A 20294-nucleotide genomic window follows, 5' to 3' on the forward strand; every position below is an offset into this window, starting at 1 on the left:
CGGGGACTGAGAGGTTGTGAGCAGCAACAAAAAGTCCACCTGGAGGCCAGTCAGTAGAAATATACTCAAAGAGGGGTAGGTAGTGGGGCCGGTGCCCTTTAGTATTGCCATTAACGATCTGGGCTTTGGACAGAATGCATCCTTAGCAAGCTTGCAGATAACACAAAACCAGGAGGGGTGATTGATGCACTGTAGGCACTCCTGGCCTGCAGGAAAGAAATGACATTCAACTCAAAAATTACAAGTCCTGCATCTGATAATCATGACCCCATACTCAAGTACAGAATAGGGACAGCTTTACTTTCAGCTTGAGGATCCTTCCACACCGTTCAGCCCTTGTAAGGCATATCTGGAGCACTGGGCTGCCCAGTATGAGGGAGTTGGTCCAACTATATGTACATATATATCTGTGTGTGTGTAAAAATGAAATATATGATGGGGGCAGTAGAGAAGGTGGCACTGGACTTTCCTCAGTGGTGCACTGTGTGACAGGACAAGAGGCAGTGGGCACAAATAGAAACACATGAAACTTGATCTGAATATAAAGCAGTTTTCATTTTGAAACAGGTTACCCATAGAGACAGTGAAGGTAGTGAAAACCTGACTGCTTGTGGCCCTAAGCAACCTGCTGTTGTTGATTATGGTCTGAGCAGGGAGTTGGGTGAGATGATCTCCAAAGGTCACTTCTAATATCTGCTGTTGTGCGGTAGATACCTGACCTAGCTGTGCCAGAGGGATATGCGCAGAATTGACTTTAAGTAGAAAAATCAGACCTCAGATGAACTATGGGCTTACTTGGTGGGTATGGTCATATAATTAGCTGAAGCACTCTCTCACCCTTCCCTCTCACTCCTTTTTATGTCAGCCTAGGTCTTAAAATACAGGTTGGAAGTTGGTTTTTGGATGCTTCCTACACCACCAGCCTACCCCTGCAGCTGAGTCTGATGTGCAGGTGTAAAGGCAGGTATGAGGAAGGGTGGGTAGTGCTCTGTTTGGTAGCATTGCGGTTTTGGCTTGGCATTGGTCAACGGAATAATGTCTGGGATTCTGTCTCTGGTCAGCTGGATGCTTTGGGGAAAGGGTGGCTTGTAGCTGTGGAGTGTGTGTGGGAACGGAAGAGGCAGGTTGTGTGTAACTTGTGCAGGACACTCAAATAGAGGATAGGTGATTATTGCAAGAGGAATGTACTTAGCTGAGTGTAAGATGGAAAACTATGCTCTCAAATATTGCATTAACAACTTGCAGTGTCTGGCAGAGAAGCTGGTTATCTCATGTGGGTGTGTTTTGTGTGTATTCTTGGCAATCTGAACTGCTATAAAGGTGGTGATAGTGCAGGGGAAGAATGAGGGCTGAATTCTCCGTTGGTAGGTGGGTGCCTTTAATACTTATAACTCATTCTGATTCATGGTGGCTTTACCCATAATTTCCAAAAGGATACTTGGATGCACTGGCTGACTTACATTGACTGGTAGTTACACGGCTGTGACAGTAAGGTCATGCACTTGCTGTTGTGGCACAGTATAGCTTGTTGTGCCTGTATTCACTATGTAGTTGGAAGTCCTCAGAGTAAGAGTGTGTGGGATGTTCTGTGCCAACTCTTTAGGAAAAAGCCTTCTACTCTTAACCTGTAATACAGAATAATGAAATAGTGTAAGTGCATAGGGAAACATGGTGATCTATTTTCTCATTGGGTGATCAGTAGATGACAATTTCCACCTGCTGCTCCTTTTTTAAGCCTCATGCAACATGTGATTTCCTGACTTCTGTGTCTAGATCAGTGTGAGGTTGATTCTCACAGGTGCAAATTGATTGAAAGGAATGATTTTAATATAGATTTCTGCTTCTTGGTTTCATAGACTTGACAAGGACAAAACAAAGGATGTGTTGCTAAAGCCAGTTTTTCTTTTACAGCTCTTAACATGTCAGGCAAAAGCTAGCTTCTCTTGTCCTGGGGAGTAATGAAAGCAGGGGCTTTGGGGTGTGCTTGGAGGGGGTCCTTTCATTCCTGTGAGGCATGTGTTTACTTGCAGTTGTTGAAGGAAAAGGGCTGCTTTAGGCAACTGTTGTCATTCTAAACTTAGTTGAGCTGGTGATATTTCTGCAAAAGTATCTCTGAATCATCTGTTTCAAACACTAGTGTGCACTGCACACTTAATTTTCCATGCAGGCAGATGCTTCTAATGAGGATAGAAGGAATACAATTCTTCTGAAGCTTTACAGTTTTAAGAAGCTTGCTATGCAGGAGTTGGTAACTAAATGATAACAAGTTATCTGCAGTTTATTATGTACTACTCTATACTTGCGTATGGGGGAGAGAGGGAGCTAGTAGGATGAAGCTCTTGGCTTTCTATAAACTGTGGTGCCTTTTTGTCTCCTTTTTTCCTCCATTTAGTGCCTAAAAAAAATCCAGGACATGTGAAATACAGGCACTGAAGCCTGAAGTTTCTGAATTTTAGGTCTGAATTTTAAAATCTGTGAATGTTTTGTTCACTAAGCATTTCTGCAGCACACCCCTGATTCTGAAGTTTTTTCATGTTTAAGTGAGATAAGATACTGGCATTGGAAAAAAAATGCCTCAGACCTCTCTGAGTGAGAGAAGCTCCTCTATACCTATAAGCCTGGTTACTGTATTTGCAGTAGGTGGTGGTGGAGGGGAGCACCATGAGTGGTGTGACTTTGCTCGGTTTGGTGCCAGAGCAATGAGTGTGCTGTTGTACCAGGTGAAATGCCCATCCTCCAGCTGTCCTCCTCTTGAACTGCCCTGGGACTTCGCCTGGCTAGAAATGAATCTCGTTTCTCCCTTCATCACTTGTGTCTGTCACCCTCTCTCCTTGTCTCTGCACATTTCCTCTTCCTGTGAGATTTTTGAAGAATTGGCATTGACAGGTAGAATGCCCATGTGTGAAAATTTCAGGCTTGCACAACACAAGGACTTAATATATTGAAATAATTAATTTACACAGCTCTGAACTTAACCAATATGCCAGTCATTCAGATTGCTCTTCAATATTAGTATATTCTGCTTTTTGGCGCCTAATGTACACTAACTCTTCAATGTATTCTTAATGAAGCAGTCTACTTAATTTAATTTTTTTTCCTTTACCTTTCTCTATTGAAAGTGTAGCTACCAAGGGGAAAATAAATCAGAGATTTTGAAGCATGTGTAAGTGCTTTGATTTGTCGTCTTGTTCTGGTGGTGTTATATTCTTACTTGCTAGAAGAAATGGTTCAAATCTAGGGTAAGAAAAACTTGAAATCAGAAATGAGGTGAATGTTTTTCAAATGAGAGCTAATCTGTTCCCATGGCTTACTAAGATCTTGTCAATCCTTTGGTATGAGGGGGTTTTAAATCAGAATATTTTTAGTGATAGCCTGCTGAAGTAGCAGATTACTGAGCTCCGTGTTGGAGTATCTGGGTGAAACTAGCCAGTGTTAGCATGAGGCCAGACTGAATGCTTACAGTAATCCTGGACTTTGAGCTGCACTCATGTTCACAGATTACTTGTCAAATAATGGCTTCTTGGCTTCTAAAATTTCAGAGAGAAGTCTGCAATGGTTGCAAATCATCTCTGCCAAGCCTGATAGGATTCCCAAACTGTCTGGCTTAACTGGGCATTAGCCCTTGAGAAATGCATAACTCTTGAATCTTACACACAGTGTTTTTGTTCTGCAGAGTTGAAACTCCAGACTTTTTCATTCCTTCTAGCAAATAATCAAATAGTTAAAATAGTATTTCATGTTTAGTAACCAGAGTTTGCTTCCTTTGTTCCTGAGTAACAAAAAAAGATGACTACGTGAACTAACATTTTGATGTACGGTCAAAGATGTTCCTACTGTTCTAATCACGATTGTCCTTTTTGCTCATCAGTGCTTCCTTCCTGTTGCATATCTGAGCATTGAGTGAAATGGTAGCAAGTGGATTTGGGTGAGAGATCCTGAGAGTGCTGAAACTTCCCAAAGCCTTCCAGCAACCACTGATGCTTCAAACAGTTTAAAAAGGAGACTCCAAATTTGGAGAATTAATTTGCCCTCCAAAACTTGTGTGGTACAACCAAAGGAAACCTGATGAAAGAGCATGTTTTTGTTGTTTTAATTTCCTAAAGTTAATTGAATAATAGGAAGAACTCAATCAAGCTTGTGCCTAGCTGCTTTGCAAAGAAATGTTGCCAAATGATGAGCAGCTTGCGAGGGATTTGTATGTTCATGGAGAAGAAAAATCTGTGATTTGTCCTGCAGTTTCTGCCAAGGCACACCTCGCAGGAATCCTTGAAGCTGTTGAAAGCAGAACAGAACTTAGTTTTTATTGGTTCTATTGCCCCATAATTTGCAACATGTGGAGTTGAGTGAGATGTAGAATGTGAAAGATAAATGCATGTTCTGAGAAATATTTAAGATCAGATAGTATGAGCAGTAAGAAGGGTAGGGCCTTTCCACTTATTAAATGTCTTTGACAGGATATTGGGGGATTGCCTTGCTCTTGACTTTGTGTAGAAGAAAATTAAAGTAAATGTCTTATCTGATATTTCAGTCTGTCTGGTTAAACATATGGGGATAATGGAGCCCAGGCTATACAGAGGGGTAAACATAGGTTTCAAGTACTTAAGTTTTCACTTCGGTTGACTGTGGAGTTGTGTAGAGGTGATAGAGGAGCTGAACTTCGTGATTTTTTTCTTGGTATAGATTTTTTTGTAAGCTTTATTAAGTTTGTACAAATCAGTAACATCCTGGAAACTATTGCCAATTACATCTGTAGGCTACATTTACTGGTTTCCAAGGTATATGCATTTAGGGACAGAGAGTAAAACAAACTAATTGCCCTGGGAACAACTCTTTAATAGGTTGAGCCAGAGGGAACAGTGTGTCAGTGCTGAAGCACGTTGTTAAAAGTTGTGCCAGGTGATATCTCTGATAGATACGTTAAATCCTGATTACTTTATTGACATATTACATGACTGTAGTGGCTTTGTTTTGTAATGTGAAGCAAAAATTATGATATTTGCTGTTCTGGGACAGTCTGTAGATAAATATTTCATTACATCTCCTCAGTGACACTGATGCGTGGAAAAACTCTGCAATCAAAATTGATTGTGAAGGAGGTATGTTTACTGTGATTTCAGCTCTGTAGAGTTGGGTGCAGTGAGGGTCGGGTACCCTTAAGGAGGCTTGCACACCACACCGTAGCTTTGGCCTCTTATTTAAAGCAGTAAAACGTACATATTCAAAGGATTGCTCAACCGCCTGGTACCTATGTATAAGATTATCCTGCTCTTGGTGTAGATTAGGTCTCCTCCCCTTTGCACATGCGCAGTCTTCTTACATGTTACAGGTCATGCAACGTCATGCATCGCATGTCTCATTAACTCGGACTTATGCCTCCCCTGGGAGGGGAAAGTAATATTCAGCAGTCTATGAAGCAGGCGCAGTTCGGGGGACGGCTAGTCATTATCTCTGGTATCTTACGACTCAGGTCCAGTTAGGCCACATCTTCCCTCGTGGCTGTAGAGACAATACTCTTCTCTTTATCTTGTCCCAAACAATGAAGCATCAAGTGGTAAGACCCTCTGCCTAAGCCTTGCATTCTTCAAGTGATAAAGAGGGCCGGTGAGCAAGGGTGGGGCATAACACTTTGTTTCTTCTGTTTACATAGAGCTTTAAGTGACTCAAGGGCAGGGCAGGCAAAGGCATTTTTAGCAAAGTTAACTAATATTCAAACCTGTGGCTATTTTTCTACTTTCCCAACTCAACACTTCCTGGTATGACAGTCTTTCTAGTTTTGTTCCTGTTCTGGTAAGTGCAGCTGTACCAGCATCCTCCACTAACTCATGATGTCAAGTCCAAAATGAACTGATAAAACTTGTTTTTGAGAAATTCGTTTGGATAGAGCATCTACATTTGTTGTAATGAAGATTATTTTGAACTCTGTGAAACTAAATGTGTACAGCAAATCTGAGGCTTCTGAACTCAGCACATTCTGACTGAAGAAACACCTTTAAGGATAAATCAGCTTGATTTGGAAGATCACTACCAGACTGATTTCTTTAGTTATTTCCAAGTGAATTTTTGTGTGGTGTTCTGAGAGGTCTTTTCCATGGCATCAGTTGGGGGTGTGCTCTGTTCTGGAGGTTAGAAAAAGGATGTTTACGTAGGGCGGAGTGGATAGGGTAGTTTGTCCTATTTAATTTTCAGTGCCTTTGAAAAAATGTTGAGCTGTAAGACAGGGAAACTGCTAAGATTCTTGTCAGTGCTGTGGTTTTTTTCCTGGGATTGTTTGTGTATTTTTAAATTAATGGAAAAATAATTACATGAGTAAGGACTTGCCTGGATTGTGATACAGCAGATGACCAGTAGTAGCCATAATAGAAATATTCTTACTACATCCACTATAAATAAACAGTTTTGCTCGGGGTAAAGATTGATTTAAAGGAAAATTGTTTGGATTCGCATGCACTGAAGAATATCTCTGGGGCTGGAGGATAGGAGGTGCAAAGGTACATGAAACCTTTTGCTCAGGTGGAACTAAAAGTACTCCAGCAAAAACTGATCAGCCTTTAAAAAAAGCAGAACTGATTTGAGTAGAAAATCCCTCCCTACTGATTACTTTTTTCTCTTTCACAGCTGATTGCAATGCCGTTCTTAAAGCTCTACAGCCCATTTTTCAAGAGCAGGGAATGACAGAAACAGTTCATAACTGGGAAGACCATGGTTATTTAGCAACTTACATAACAAAAAATGGCAGGTGAGTGGATTTTATTTTCCTTCATGTAGATTATGTCCCCTCTCTTACAAATACATACTTCTCTCTGTATTGGATGTCTTTCTGGGGTGCAGGCAGACCAAACTGTTCTTTTACTAGCTTTGTGTATGAAGTGACTAAACTAAAGCAGAATACTGTTGATACTCTTGTCTCTATCTTGCAGTTTGGATGTCAGAACAGTTGAATGGGTATGCCTGGGCTGTGTTGATGCAGTAACACTGTATGGTGTCTTGGTCTCAGGGCCAGTCCTCCCAGATGCAGGACTGCAAGTCTTGTATTTGTCATTCTGGTGGCAATTTACTATGTCTAATATGTTCAGGTATATCCTTAGCATGTGAATGATAGAAACTTTGTCTTGTTTTATGTGCTTTTTAAACACTTCATTATGCTTAAAATTCTCAAGTAGTTACTGAAGTAGAATGATGAAGGTGGTTGGTGTCATTAGACACTCACATAAGCAGAACCTACTTGGGTAAACTGGTAAACAAAACAACATTCACTTAATTTCCTGAAGCTGCTTTACACTGTCAGGGTTAGTCAGTTACTGTATACATTTATCTGACCCACTTATTAGTAACTACCGTAATTTTATTGCACATCATTTGTTTCCAGTTCTTTAATTGTTTGTCCCTGACATTCTTTGTGGCAGTTGCTGCTTATGTTCTTTTTGAAATCTATGCATATTTTTGTGTTCTTCAGGTTTGGAGTTAAGCTAAAATAAGCTTTAATTTGTTGGCTCTCTTCTCTTGGGTGTCCTGTTAAGCAGTATAGTTAGCGACAGTCCTAACATAAATGAGAATTGCCTAAGGATTTTTAAGTTGTATTGCTTCACTCTCTCACTAGAGACAACACTGATATATCTACTATGTATATCCTAGGCTAATGAGTTGCCTGCTGGAATTTGTGCCTCTGTATGTCTAGCCTGTGTGAACATATTTGTACGTACAGCTCTATATCTATATTTCATATGCAAAGGTAGTGAAGACCAACTACACTGGTAAACTTGAGGCCTGACCTAAGTGAACAAGTAAGCTGGCACAAGTCTAGTCAAGTTCATGTCTTTCACAGTCATGCTCTGTGAATTTCTGTTCCAGGAGATAACTGAATTGACATCTAAAGCATCTGTGAGTAAGATCTTCATAAAACCAAATTCTGAAAGTATGCAACTTGATTTCTCTTACTGAAAATACTTCTTGCTGGAAATTCCACTGTCTCCAAGTGCTGGAGTATAATACTAATGACTGTTTGAAGGGGGAAAAGAGGATGTAAAAGTTGACATGACTTTGTAGGAAACGTAGGGAGGAATGAATGAGAGAAGCAAACCTGGGCACTGGTGTACAGTGCACTTCTTAACTGAAGAAAGTTGTTCAAATTGCCAGTTACCGTGGTAAAGTGGAGAGCTCCTGAGGGGATATCCTTGTTGTTGTGGTATAGACTTGGGAATTCAATACTGGAGAACTATAAATAAAATCTATCTCCAGTCAGGTTTTTCAGTGCTTTTCAGAACTTTCCTGAAGTAGGTAAGTGGCAGGGGGTGGGAAGTGGTGAGAACAGGATGCTGCTTCCTGAAAGCCGTGTGTAATAGATGAGCCTCAGCAATTGCTGAGTGTTCATACTGATCCTAAATGCATTCTTGCCGGTATGTTTTACTGTTGTTGATCTTTTGCTTTACAGCAGCAAGACACTTTGAATTGTCTAGCCTTTTGCTGTGGTGCTAAATATAACTTAAGCTTTTGCCCCAGAGGCTAATTCACAGTATTTTCACTGCTGTGGGAAGAGAAAGGTAGGGAGGTGGTCTTAGTGGCTTTCCTGTAGGAAAAGAAAGGAGGGTCTAAATTGAAGAATGAAGAACAAGAGTGCATAGAGGAGCTGAATATTGTTTGCTTTCCAAGTGGCTGGGTTTTTTCCTGGTGCAGTGTTAGATGTAAATTAATAAAGGATGGTTATTGTATTCTCTTGATATATTCATTGCTGTTTGAACTCCAGTGCCTACTGAATTTCCCGTGGAAATAGCTTGCTTTGCTAGTCAGCGTGCTTTAGTGGTGTCAGTTAAGTACTGTTCTGTGTTTTGCCAGCCCCATAAAATCACTGTATCAGGGAACAGTAGCACGTGCAGGAGAACTTTTTCTTAGTTTGGGGACCTCAGCAATCTTGTTTTCCTGAGTTTTCAGATCACCTAAAGAAACTGCATATACTTTAAGGCAGTCTTGAACAGTGCATTTCTGTTAATGTAGTTTCAGTTAACTGAAATAAATAAGGATGTGAACACTTAAATACATTGGGCAGCTTAAACCCTGCAAAACAGCAACATTTCATAAGTGGCAAGAATGAACTGGTGAACATACTGAGGATTTGATAGTAACTAAATAGGCTTTGTTTTAATACTAGCAATTTTATGTCTGCATTTTATTTTAGACCTAAAATAACGTAAGATTTTTATTCTAATTACAAAAATTTTGACACAGCTAGGAAGAAATTAGCCAGGGCACGTAGACTTTTCCTATTTCTTCCATGCAAAACTGTGTACTTCTTGAAATGAAGTATGTTCTAGTAAAAAGAAGAGTTGTGATGGGAGGTATGTTAGGAGCAGTTTCCTGTAGGGATGGCTGGATGTTACTGGACACAAGTTGCCGAGGGTAAAAAATGCATGATTTGGTACTGTATATGAGTGGGGGTTTTGTGAGTGTGCACATTCAATTGTTTTTAACCAGCCAAAGGTGACAGAGCAATTGCAAGACAAAGATACACAACTGATCTAACAAGCTGGGTACTACTCCCAGGAAAAAATGTTTGAGACGAGATAGTAATGTGTTGATAAACAGTGTCTGCATAGTGCCCCGTGCTACAGATCGTTGAATTGTGGGCGCTGCTGTTGACAAAACTTTGTCCCTGACGGAGATATCGTGTGAACAGCCCGTGGAGTGCTGCAGTTGTTAAACGAATTTAAGCTGACTTGGGGATTAAGCCTTGCTTTCCTGTTGTCCTTACTGCTTTGTCTGAAGCTAAGCAACCAAAAGTCACAAGTGGCAACTCTACCTGGTCCATTTACTTTGCGATTTACTCTGACAAAGGACCTAATCGGAGGAAGTTCAGCTGAAAACATTTACTAATGGGGCTGTCAACACAAGGCTCTAGAGCCGGGCAGGAAATGACTCAGTTGAGCCGCTCAGGTCTGGGGAGATGCTTTGCCAGTCCCCTTGTCCAATTGCTTGTTGGAACAGTAGCACATTCATGAGAAGAGCTCTGTCTCTTGAGTTTTGGGGCACCAGGAGTCTTGTTTTCCTGAGCTGTGTGTTTTCACATCACTTCCAGAATGTTTTCAAGGGTCACTGTTAGCAGCATGCTTTTACGGAAGAATCACTCTAGCTTAGCCTGGACAGTTAAAAAAAGCTAGGAATGTGAAGTCTTTATCTTATTTAATGTACATGGTACTTTGTACAGAGTCATAGGGCCTAGTTTATCTCAACAGAAAAAAAAGTTACTGCATAAATCTAAGGTAAGGAGAAAATAGCTAAAGCTAGTATTTGGAAATTAGTACCTTCTTAGCTAATACGTTTTAATAGCATCACTGCTTTTGAGCAAGTACTCTTCTGTTAAATACTGTGTACAGCTACCAGGGTTTTTCTTGTTCTTTGTGCATCCATGCTCCCTCTTTTGTCATGTTCCATCTGGAATTTATTTATTAACTCACCAAACTTGAAACTTAGTCACTGTTTCTACAGAAGACTGTCTTTTAGAAAAGCTTTGACCTTCTCTATATGCATGTGCATTTTTAGCTTCTGTTCTGTCTGAATTCTTGTTTAGAGAAGTGTAATCCTACTGGTGTTTGACTTCAGTGTTGACAACAGTGCAAGATTTATGCAGTTGAAGTTGGTTTGTATGTCACTGAGATGATAATGAATGTGTAAACACTAAGAAGGAAGAAGTGACTGTTTGTTTTCCTTTTCTGTGTTAGTCTATTGCTAACCACTACATGCTAGTCAGCGTATTTTAAAGGAGCAGGATGAACATTGCTCAGTTCTTTGTTTCAGGCTAAAATGTTGTAGTAACTCTGGAGCTAGCCAGTGTGCAAAAATGGGCCGAAGAATTGGAAGCAGTTGCTAGGAATCAGCAACAGTTTAGAATGGTGGCAGCTTTCATTGGTTTAATTTCCTTATTTTGTAAGAAGAGAACAAGAATAATGATATAGTAAAAAACTGTTGCTTAATTGCTTAAGGTCCTTTAATCACTCTGTAATTAAGATGAAGAGCCTTTTAAAAAAGTACGCTTTATTGAAACAAAGTTATCAATTTTTTTAATTTTAGGATTTCCTGGTATAAGCAGGTCTTCATTTCCTCCCTCACTGAGTAATTTGACAGGTGATGCTGTTAGCAAGCTGTTTTTCAAGTACTTGAACTATTCTATCTAGTCTGAAGTGACTCAGTCTGTCAGCAGATAAAAGCTTTGATGGGTGAAGAGGGCTTTGTAGATACCTGTGTGTCTATGAAGTTATTCTCAGGGTGTGATTGTGGTGGTAAATCCTTTCTCAAATAGGTGGGATTGCAATGTTTCTTACTTAGAAGTACAGGTAACTCAGATGGGCTACACAGAGCTGAGTTAGAATATGTTGATTCTACTGCTTCTGGTTCTTGATGTTCATCTAAACCCCCTATTTCAAACAGCCACTTTTTGATTTGTGCAGTTGGATTTTTATTTCTTAACATCTGATGTTCCCTGTTGTTCAGGTGGCAAGATGCAGCACTCAGTAGAATTGTTTCTGTAGTTGAGAATCCTTTGCATGCAAGCACAAAAAGCTTGAGTGCTGCCCTAGAAGATGTGGCAGCTATGCAGGGGAAGCAAAATTGGGGCCTTGTTGCACTGGGAACTACTTTTTATGTGCAGATTTTGTGGCTTAATGGAAAAGAGCATCTCTCCTCACTGAGATTTTTTTCTCACTTATGAAAATGCATGCAAGCATGCACCAAAGATGTGTCAGCTGCTTTGTTTTGAAAATGGAAATTACATTTTTCAGTAAGACAAGATGCAAGAGAGGAGCCTTCTGAAGCAGACTGAATCTTTCATAAAGCTTTCATTTTCCATTTCTTATTTGGATTATAATGTAATCTTTGCTGTATTTTCATAGATAGAAAACAAACTGTATTATGGTTCTTAAAGCCCTCCCCTCAATATTGAGAGCTGCTGCTGAAAACCTGCATTCATTCTGCCAAAAGCCGGCATAGCTCTGCTGACTGAAGTTAATAAGTCTTTTGTGGGTTCAACCGTGGCCTGCTGCTGTTGCCTTAATGCTACTGGTCTGGTTGCTTTTTTGCACGTATGCCTGTGCTGTTTGCTGGGTGTTTAAATCTTTACAGGCATTTTAGCTATTTTGAGTGTTAATGTCCAGTCGAAGGACTTTTAACCAACCTAGATCTGTATCAGTGTCTTCAAGAATTTTGAATTCCATTCAGCATTGTTTACCATAAATTTACTGTCTGAGGTTATCAGCTAGATGCTTAGAACTTGAATTTTTGCCCCACGATACTGTTCCGGCCTGGTGCCTGCCTGTCATCTCTTCCCCCCCTCCCCACAGGTGTCAGAACCCTGCTATCTTGGTAGAGGTAACAATTTGACAAAATGAATGATGGTTCTGCAGTGTCTCTGTATTCTAATGCTGTCATACCATATCTGAAAAGTTGAAAGCTGTGTGATTTTGCTTTTCAGAGCAACCCTCCTCTCTGTCTCGTTGCCTCTCTCAAAGACCCCAAAGCAAAGGCAGTAGTACCCCATACTGAGAAAATACTTAATTCAGACACAGGGGAAGTGAAGACAATGTCAAATCTTATGACAGCCATGTGATTCTATAGGAAAGGAATTTAAAGGGAACTTGAGTCATGGGACAATCAAATGGCTGTTTATTTGTATAAATAGCAACCCTGGCGCATGGGAATAAACTGATAAAAAGTTCTTGTAACAGTACAAATATTTCTGGCACCATGCCAAATTTCAGAGGACTTACTAACGGTGTGGTCCCTTGAACTGCAGATGCTCATTTCTTAATACTATAGTGGCAGCAGCTCTGAGAGCCTGGAGCAGGTCCGTTGGCTTTACCAGAAATGTCCCTTTTTACTGAGTAGTTGTGTCCAAAGCTTGCTGGAGTGACCAGTGAGCTTTGCTTTGTCTTTCTCTCCTTTAAAAAACAAACCAAGTACTATCTCCTGGAGTCTTATAGTAAAGCTGTTTGTTCTTTACTTGAGGCCTGACTATTTTTTCCTCTCACGTTAGGCACATTACAAAATAAACCCTTGCTGACATGAAAATCATATAAACAGAATCCTAGTAGTGTTTTCTCTGGAGCTGTTCCCTCTGTGCTGAATATCTGGGAGAAGCATGCAACCAACTGAGTCCTTTTGATTCGAGGAATTGTACGGTCACGGAGAGAATTCTTTCAAAACTCTGCCCAGTAGAAACTGGGGCAGGAAGGGAGAGTATGTGTGTCCTGCCCTTCTATTGTTTAATGGTCCTACTTATGTCTTGGTGGTACTGATGGTAACATCAATTTAATCTGCAAAATGTTGTGGTCACTATGCAAGGTTTGAAGTTGCCCACATACCAAAAGTACTGAACTGTATCAGTCATCAACGAGTGGGGTCCAGCATCCTAAAACTTGCAGGTAAAGTGTTTACCTGCCAAATTTCAGAATCGCTTCCTCTGCTTTGGTTTTGGCAGGGGCACAGTAGGATGAGTTTGGTGGTTCTCCCTAAACACTTATATAGCTTGTATGAAAGAAACAAAAAGCTGCCTTGGAAATGTCTTGAATACTGAAAACACTCTTACTCTTCTATTTTATTTATAAACCTGATCTCGAGGTTTACTCTTATTTGGTAGTTAAAAAGAGAAAAAGAAGCATTTTTTTACTCCTTGACTATATTCTGTTAATTCTAACAGGGTAAAATAGTGTTTTGTTTCATGCAGGAGTAATTTCCTGGTGTGGGGGGACTGCATATTTTAAGGCTATAATGTGGTTTTACTTAATGGCCTTTGGGAATACAGACTTTCTCTGGTCGCTGATCAAAAACACTTGTTGGGAGGACACCTAGTGGGCAACAGGTGATATGTGGGGAGGGTCATTAAAAGATCGTGGCAATCTCCAGTTACTCGGGAGGGAGAAACTTGGTGAGTGTGTGTGTGTGTTGTACAGAAATGTCTTCCATCTGAAGGCAAGAACTGTATATAAAGTCTTCAGGAAAACCAGAGATTTCTAGGCTCATCTTTTGAAGAGAAATGGGTGACACTGGTTCCTCTGCCAACTGTAAACACATCACAGCTGGAGATCACTGCTGTCCAAAGCCAGTAAGAGTGGTTTTATTTTTAATCACTTCAGTTGGTTTCATTGTTTGATCATTTTACTGTTACCAAAAATTATGGTCTTCAGATAACATATAATTGGATTTTCTCTCTGACTGCAGCTAAGGGTGTTTGCTGGCCAAAGTTCCCACCATCAGGGAGGGGTGGTGTTCATACTGAGGCTAACAGTTTAAGAAAGGAGTTCTGGAAGGCACAAAAAAAGTGGGAGGGGTGGGGAGATGTGGAGACAGTTTGGGTGACCTGCCAAGAGTTGGCTTATGTTTTGCCTTTGAGGCTGAGTGGGGGGATAGGAGCAGATAAGCAAATAGAAGCAGTCAGGGACTTGCATACAGCTTTACCTGGGTTTTCTCTCTTATACTAATAAACATTCAAACCTCAATACCCTTCTTCCTTTGCTCAGCTGTTCCTTTTTCCATCCCCTCCTCTGCCCTCTTTCAGTGTATGTGACCCTTCCTTTACGTAATCCTCTTGCGGCCTTTCAGTTTCTTTTTCTCTGCCCCTTTCCAGTATGAAAAGAATATCGCCTCTGCTATTTTTGTGTCCTTCCCCATAGTCCTTATCTTTTATGTTGTTGCAAGTTGCTGAAGGTCCTCTGTTTGTCCACCCAACACATAGCGTGGTGAAGTCTTGTGCTCTAGTTTTTAAATGTTCCTATAATAAATATAATACATAGTAGGAGTTTAGTCTGTCTTGCATCTGTGTTCATTAGTCAGAGTTTGCTGTAATTTCTTTGCCAGTCAAAGCCATGACTTGCTTTGGGGCTCTTACTGTTTCTCAATTCTTAATTTTTGTTCAGCTTTGCGTGTGAACACTGTCTGTGTTGCTCTGAAGCTTTTGAAAAAAAGTGAGAAGGAAGATACAGGGGAAGAAAAGTGTCCAGTTGTTTCTTGTGGCTTTGTTTCAATTAAAAACCAAAACCAACACATCTAATCAAGCAGGTCTTTTTAAAAGAGCTGAGACCAGGAATAAATTTTCCTGTTGTAATTCTGGTTTAAACACCCTGTTTCACTGCCCTGCTGCCTGTTATTAGTTAGGTAGTGACTGACAACAGACTTTGTTTGCTGCTTAGTGACTTGCAGAGGACAGCTGGAGCCAGCACTGCCAACAGTTACAGATGGCTGGGAAAAAAATGTGCATTCTGTGTTTAATGTAATTTGTTGCAGACTCTTTCCTCACTCATTCTGATTTTTGAGAATAGAATTGTCATCACTGTCTCTTTATTTTGTAGTTTTGCCAATTTGAGAATTCACCCTCATGGATTAGTGCTGGTGGATCTGCAAAGCTACAATGATCATATGAAAGGAAGAGAGGAAGTTGATCAGGTATGAGTGATGCTTATCTTATTAAGCTTATCAGACTGCACGGGGAGCCCTGTTTCTTCAAGTCAATAAAAGTATATATTGGTAGAAGATTTTTAAATGTCAAAGTTAGTTAACCTGAACGTTTACAAATGAGGAGTAACAACATTGTTGTAGCTGTGTATGCATGAGTGTGTGCACGCGTGTGTGCACACTTTTACATATCCTGGGCCCCGTGTTCTTTGCTGTAAAAGTTGTAAAGCCATAGCAGCCTTGGTTAGGGCTCAGGTCTCCTCAGGTGCCCTGTACTCAGGACAGTGGGTGATGTGATGCAGAGAAAAGTGATGCAGATAAGGAAGGTTAAAGACAGCGTACCTCCCCTGATGAAGGTGATTGGCAAGCTAACAACAAATGAGAAGGCTGAGGTACTCAAGAACTCTTTTTGCCTCAGTCTTTACTAATAACCTCTCTTCTCACACCTAAGTTGATGGACTGCAAAGCAGGGGCTAGGGGGGGAAAATCTCTCACTGTATGAGAAGATCAGGTTTGTGACCACCTGAGGAGCCTGAACATATGTAACTCCATGGGACTTGAAGAGATGCATCCCAGAGTCCTAAGGGAATTGGCTGATGTAGTTGCCAAGCTGCTCTCCATGATATTTGAGAAGTCCTGGCAGTCAGGTGAAGTCCCTGGTGACTGGAAAAAGGGAAACATTGCACCCATTTTTAAAAAGGGTAGAAAGGAAAGGAGGACCCTGGGAACTGCTGACCCATCAGCTCAAGAAGTTGGTCCATGTGAATCTCACGAGATTCAACAAGGCCAAACACAGGATCCTGCAGCTGGATTGGTGCAACCCCCAAGATCAATACAGTCTGGGGGTTGAAGGAATTGAAAGCAGCCCTGCAGAGAAGGACTTAGGAGTACTGGTGTATGACAAGACTGGACATTGGCTGGTAATGTGTGCTCACAGCCTAGAAAGCCAACCATATCCTGGGCTGCATCAGAAGAAGCGTGTCCACAGGTCAAAGGTGATTGTTCTGCTATACTCTGCTCTGGTGAGACCCTGCCTGGAATAATACTGTGTCCAGTGTTGGAGTCCTCAGCACAAGAAGGACATGGACCTGTTGGAGCAGGTCCAGAGGAGTGCCACAAAAATGATCAGAGGGATGGAGCACCTCGGCTGTAAGGACAGGCAGAGAGAGTTGGACTTCTCCAGTCTGGAGAAGAAAAGGTTCTGGGAAGACCTTAACGCAACCCTCCATTTCTTAGAGGGCCTCTAAGAAAGCTGGGGACAGTCTTTTTAGCAAGGCCTCTTGCGACATGACAAAGGGTGGTGGTTTTAAACTAAAAGAGGGGAGATTTAGACTAGATACAAGAAATATTTTTTTACTGTGAGAGTGGTGAAACACTGGCACAGGTTGCCCAGGAGGTGGTAGATGTTCTATCCCTGGGAGCATTCAAGGTCGGGTTGGTTGGGGTTCTGAGCAACCTGATCTAGCTGAAGATATCCCTGCTTATGGGGTAGGGATTGAACTAGATGGCCAATAAAGGTCCCTTCCAACCCAAAGCATTCTATGTTTAAATCACAACCTGGTGTATTAGTGTGCAACTTTTCCCGTCTCTAATCTGAGAGATGGGGAGCCTCTATACTCAAACTTCTTCCCCACAGAGGAAAGATAATTCATCTTTACCAACATGAAGGCTCCAGAAATCTGAAATTGCAGGTGAATAGGCCACTACTTTGGGAATGAAACCTTACAGGGTTCTTATGTTTCCTCTTTGGCTGTGCCTGGAAGGTCTGGCCATGTTATCCTGGAGGACAGCTAAACACAGTGATGACAGCTGCTACAGTATGCACATTCTTGCTAGTAGCAAGGATAAGGTTATTCATTGCATAGCTTCTAATGTTACTTTTCAAAGCCTTTCAGTGCATGTGCTGCTTTTTATTGCCTTCCAAGTAGCATAATTTAAAAGATATTTTACATTAAGGGATCACCTATAAATGCCACTGCTTTTGTTTTTGTTTTTAGCTTCTGAACAAAGTAGAAGAGAAAATGAAAGAATTGTTTCATGGTAATATAAAAAGGGTGAAACGGTAAGTTTGTACATCTGCTTCTCTGTGTGGCTTGTCTTCATAGCTGCTAAAGATAAGGTAATTTTACGCTTTGTACTGCAATGAATAGTCTGGAGTATGAGTTTATGCATGTGTTTTTTCCCTATATTTTAAAATTGTTTAATTGCAGAGTTGACGATACTTTGAGGTCTGTCATTTTGTTAAGCTTCGTCTTCAAAGGCAAAGATTCTTTTCAGTTTGCCTCAATGGTTGCATGAAATGATGTGAGAAAATGCAACCAAGAAGCAAAAGCAGACTGCTGATGAAGGGCTGGGGAGATGGGTGGTAAGGGGATATACCCTCTGGACCATGTACCTCTGTTCATGGATAAGGCAAGCAGGGCTGGTGATGGTGATTGGAGTCAACCCCAGCCCTGTGACTGTTCGGCTGGTCTGTAGTACTGAGGCAGATTCAAGATCAAGCTGGGCATCAAAGATCAGGAAAACTTGGGCAGATGTGGGCAGAGCTGCAGTATAGCTTGGACAGGGACCAGGAGTGAGAGCCAGGGCTAAAATGAAGCTCAAGCTCATGGATGAGGCCCTGCCCTGACAGGGTTTCTGCAGCTTTTTCACAGCAGTCCACCTGCTGCATCTCATGGCACTGGCCCTGGGCATATGTAGTAAAAACCCCAGGGAACCTGTGTGCTTATGGCCCTGCCAAGAAGATCCAGATGTTTTTATCAGCTTTTTAATATTACTGGTAACAGAAGAAGGGAGGCTTTGTAAGCCTTCTGTCACTTCGATTTACTTAAATATAAGGTTATATATCAAACTGTAGGCATGCTGCCTGTAGTTTGTTGCCTGCTGCTGAAAGAACATTTATGTTGGAGTTCTCCAGGGGTCTGGAAGAACACAGGTCATGTTGGTGTCTTCCTAGTGGCTATGTGGCAGTGTCTGGCAACTCCAAGCCAGGGAGCACTCACTGCAGGCACACACGTGCTGGAAGGTGCAATGGGTGCTTTAAACAACTTAGAAGTGGAAATGGTTTAAAAATAAAGAAGCAATGTAAAATCAACAAGAGTCAGTAAAGTCAAGGAGCAAACTACAAAATAGGAAAACAGCTAATCAGTACTAGCAGACAGTGGTTTGAAGGCTGCACGTAAAGTGGTAGTGATTTGAAAAGTGATGTTATACCTTGAATATTGGGCAGTTTTTTGTGTTAAACAGTGCTATGTAAAATAAGTATTTACCTTGCTTTACTTTGTCCTGATAAAGCCTCACCTGACACACGGTATGCAAATGTAGATAATCTTGTGTAAGTGTATATGAGGAAGAAGCTCTTTCTTTAAGGATGTTTTAATACTGAAATATGATATTGAGAGTTTGTGGAATCCCTGTGATAGGAACTTCTTAAAAATGGTGCAGGAAAAAATTTGCCTGAAGTGATCTGGATTGATTTGGTTACCTTAGTATAGGAAAATAACCTCCTAAAACAATGTATCTGATGTGGAACTTGTCAGAATCCCCTTAACTTTTTTACATTTGCTTTGCATTCTTCTAGTGTTAGTTTTACAGGTGGAGCTTCACTAGAATTAATGCTGCTGGAAAAGTTGCTCCTGCCTTTTTTTTGTCTTGATGTAGTGAAAAGATGCTCTTGCTCTCCCCGTGTGCTGCCATCTTGTGGCTCACTGAGGGTGGCATGTATTTTTGAAATGTTTGAGAATCACTAGTGAATTTAGAAGCTTGTCTATGCCTGGTCTTCTGCCACAGTTTCTCAGGAAAAAAGCCATTAACTCTGAAGTGTGTATGGGAAATCTAATGAGTGCTGTGCCTGCATATTTTGTTTAAAATGGAATGCAATCACTGTGATCATTCACTCCCATTTCAAATATAGTTTGTCTTTATAGGTGAAGTACTGATTTGAACCAAGATACTTTTACACAGAATTAAAAACCAAAGCAAACAAAACCAAAACAATCAATGCAGATGCTTGAACTACTTTTTAAAAGTAGTGAAATCTGCCAGCCGATACAAGGATTATGCTTATATGCTGCGGGGTGACCTGTCTCAGTTTGAAACACTATCAGTAGTTCACTTCTTGTGTTCATTTATGTATTTAAAAAGTCTGTCAGTACAGCTTTAGAAGGGTGATATCCACTAATACTAAAGAAATGACATTCTTAGCTGAGCTGAAGGTGGGAAGAGCTTTCATGTTCTTTTGTCTGCATTCTGATTTTGTATTGTATCCAATTCTAGTCATGAGCCGATTCTTTTGCAGAGGCTGGTACGTTATGTAAATCCCCTTTCTTAGGGTAGAGATAGATTCATGTGCACGTTGTAGAACTTGTACATAAGTAAGAACCATTTATATTTTAACCTGTACCTTAAAGTTATGACCTTAGGAAGGCCAGTGGTATCCGGGGGTGCATTAAGAAGAGCACAACTAGCAGGTCAAGGGAGATTCTTCTCGTTAGGGCAGAGTAGAGAGAAAGGCCACGTTTGGAGTACTGTATCTAATTCTGGGCTTGACGGTTCAAGACAAACAGGGAGCTCTGTAGACAGTCCAATGGGGGGCTTCAAAGGTGATGAGGGGACTGGAGCATCTCTTACAAGGAAAGGCTGAGAGACCTGGGTCTATTTAGCCTGGAGAAAGAAAGACCAAGAGGGGATCATGTCAGTGCTTGTGAATATCTATAGGACGGCTGTCAGGAGGATGGGGCCAGACTCTTTTCAGTGGCGCCCAGTGGCGGGATAATGGGTAATGGACACAAATTGGAACACAAAGTTCCATCTGAACACAAATTCTTCCCTTTGAAGGTGATAGAGCACTGGAACAGGCTGCCCAG

At 41.1% G+C, this 20294-nt stretch overlaps 1 protein-coding gene across 1 annotated transcript in view; it reads left to right on the top strand.

Annotated features, from left to right (window-relative positions):
• The first annotated feature begins 435 nt into the window (after positions 1 to 435).
• The window catches only part of SMS (spermine synthase), a 39549-nt gene continuing 19690 nt past the window's right edge, over positions 436 to 20294 (top strand). Inside the window, exons 1-4 of the mRNA XM_010142234.1 lie at positions 436 to 472; positions 6604 to 6736; positions 15327 to 15420; positions 17427 to 17491. Coding sequence (XP_010140536.1) covers positions 436 to 472; positions 6604 to 6736; positions 15327 to 15420; positions 17427 to 17491 — 329 coding nt within the window. The remainder of the gene's footprint in view (positions 473 to 6603; positions 6737 to 15326; positions 15421 to 17426; positions 17492 to 20294) is intronic.

The sequence above is a fragment of the Buceros rhinoceros genome, unplaced genomic scaffold (genome assembly GCF_000710305.1).
Source record: "Buceros rhinoceros silvestris isolate BGI_N320 unplaced genomic scaffold, ASM71030v1 scaffold2638, whole genome shotgun sequence".
Classification (NCBI taxonomy): Eukaryota; Metazoa; Chordata; class Aves; order Bucerotiformes; family Bucerotidae; genus Buceros; species Buceros rhinoceros.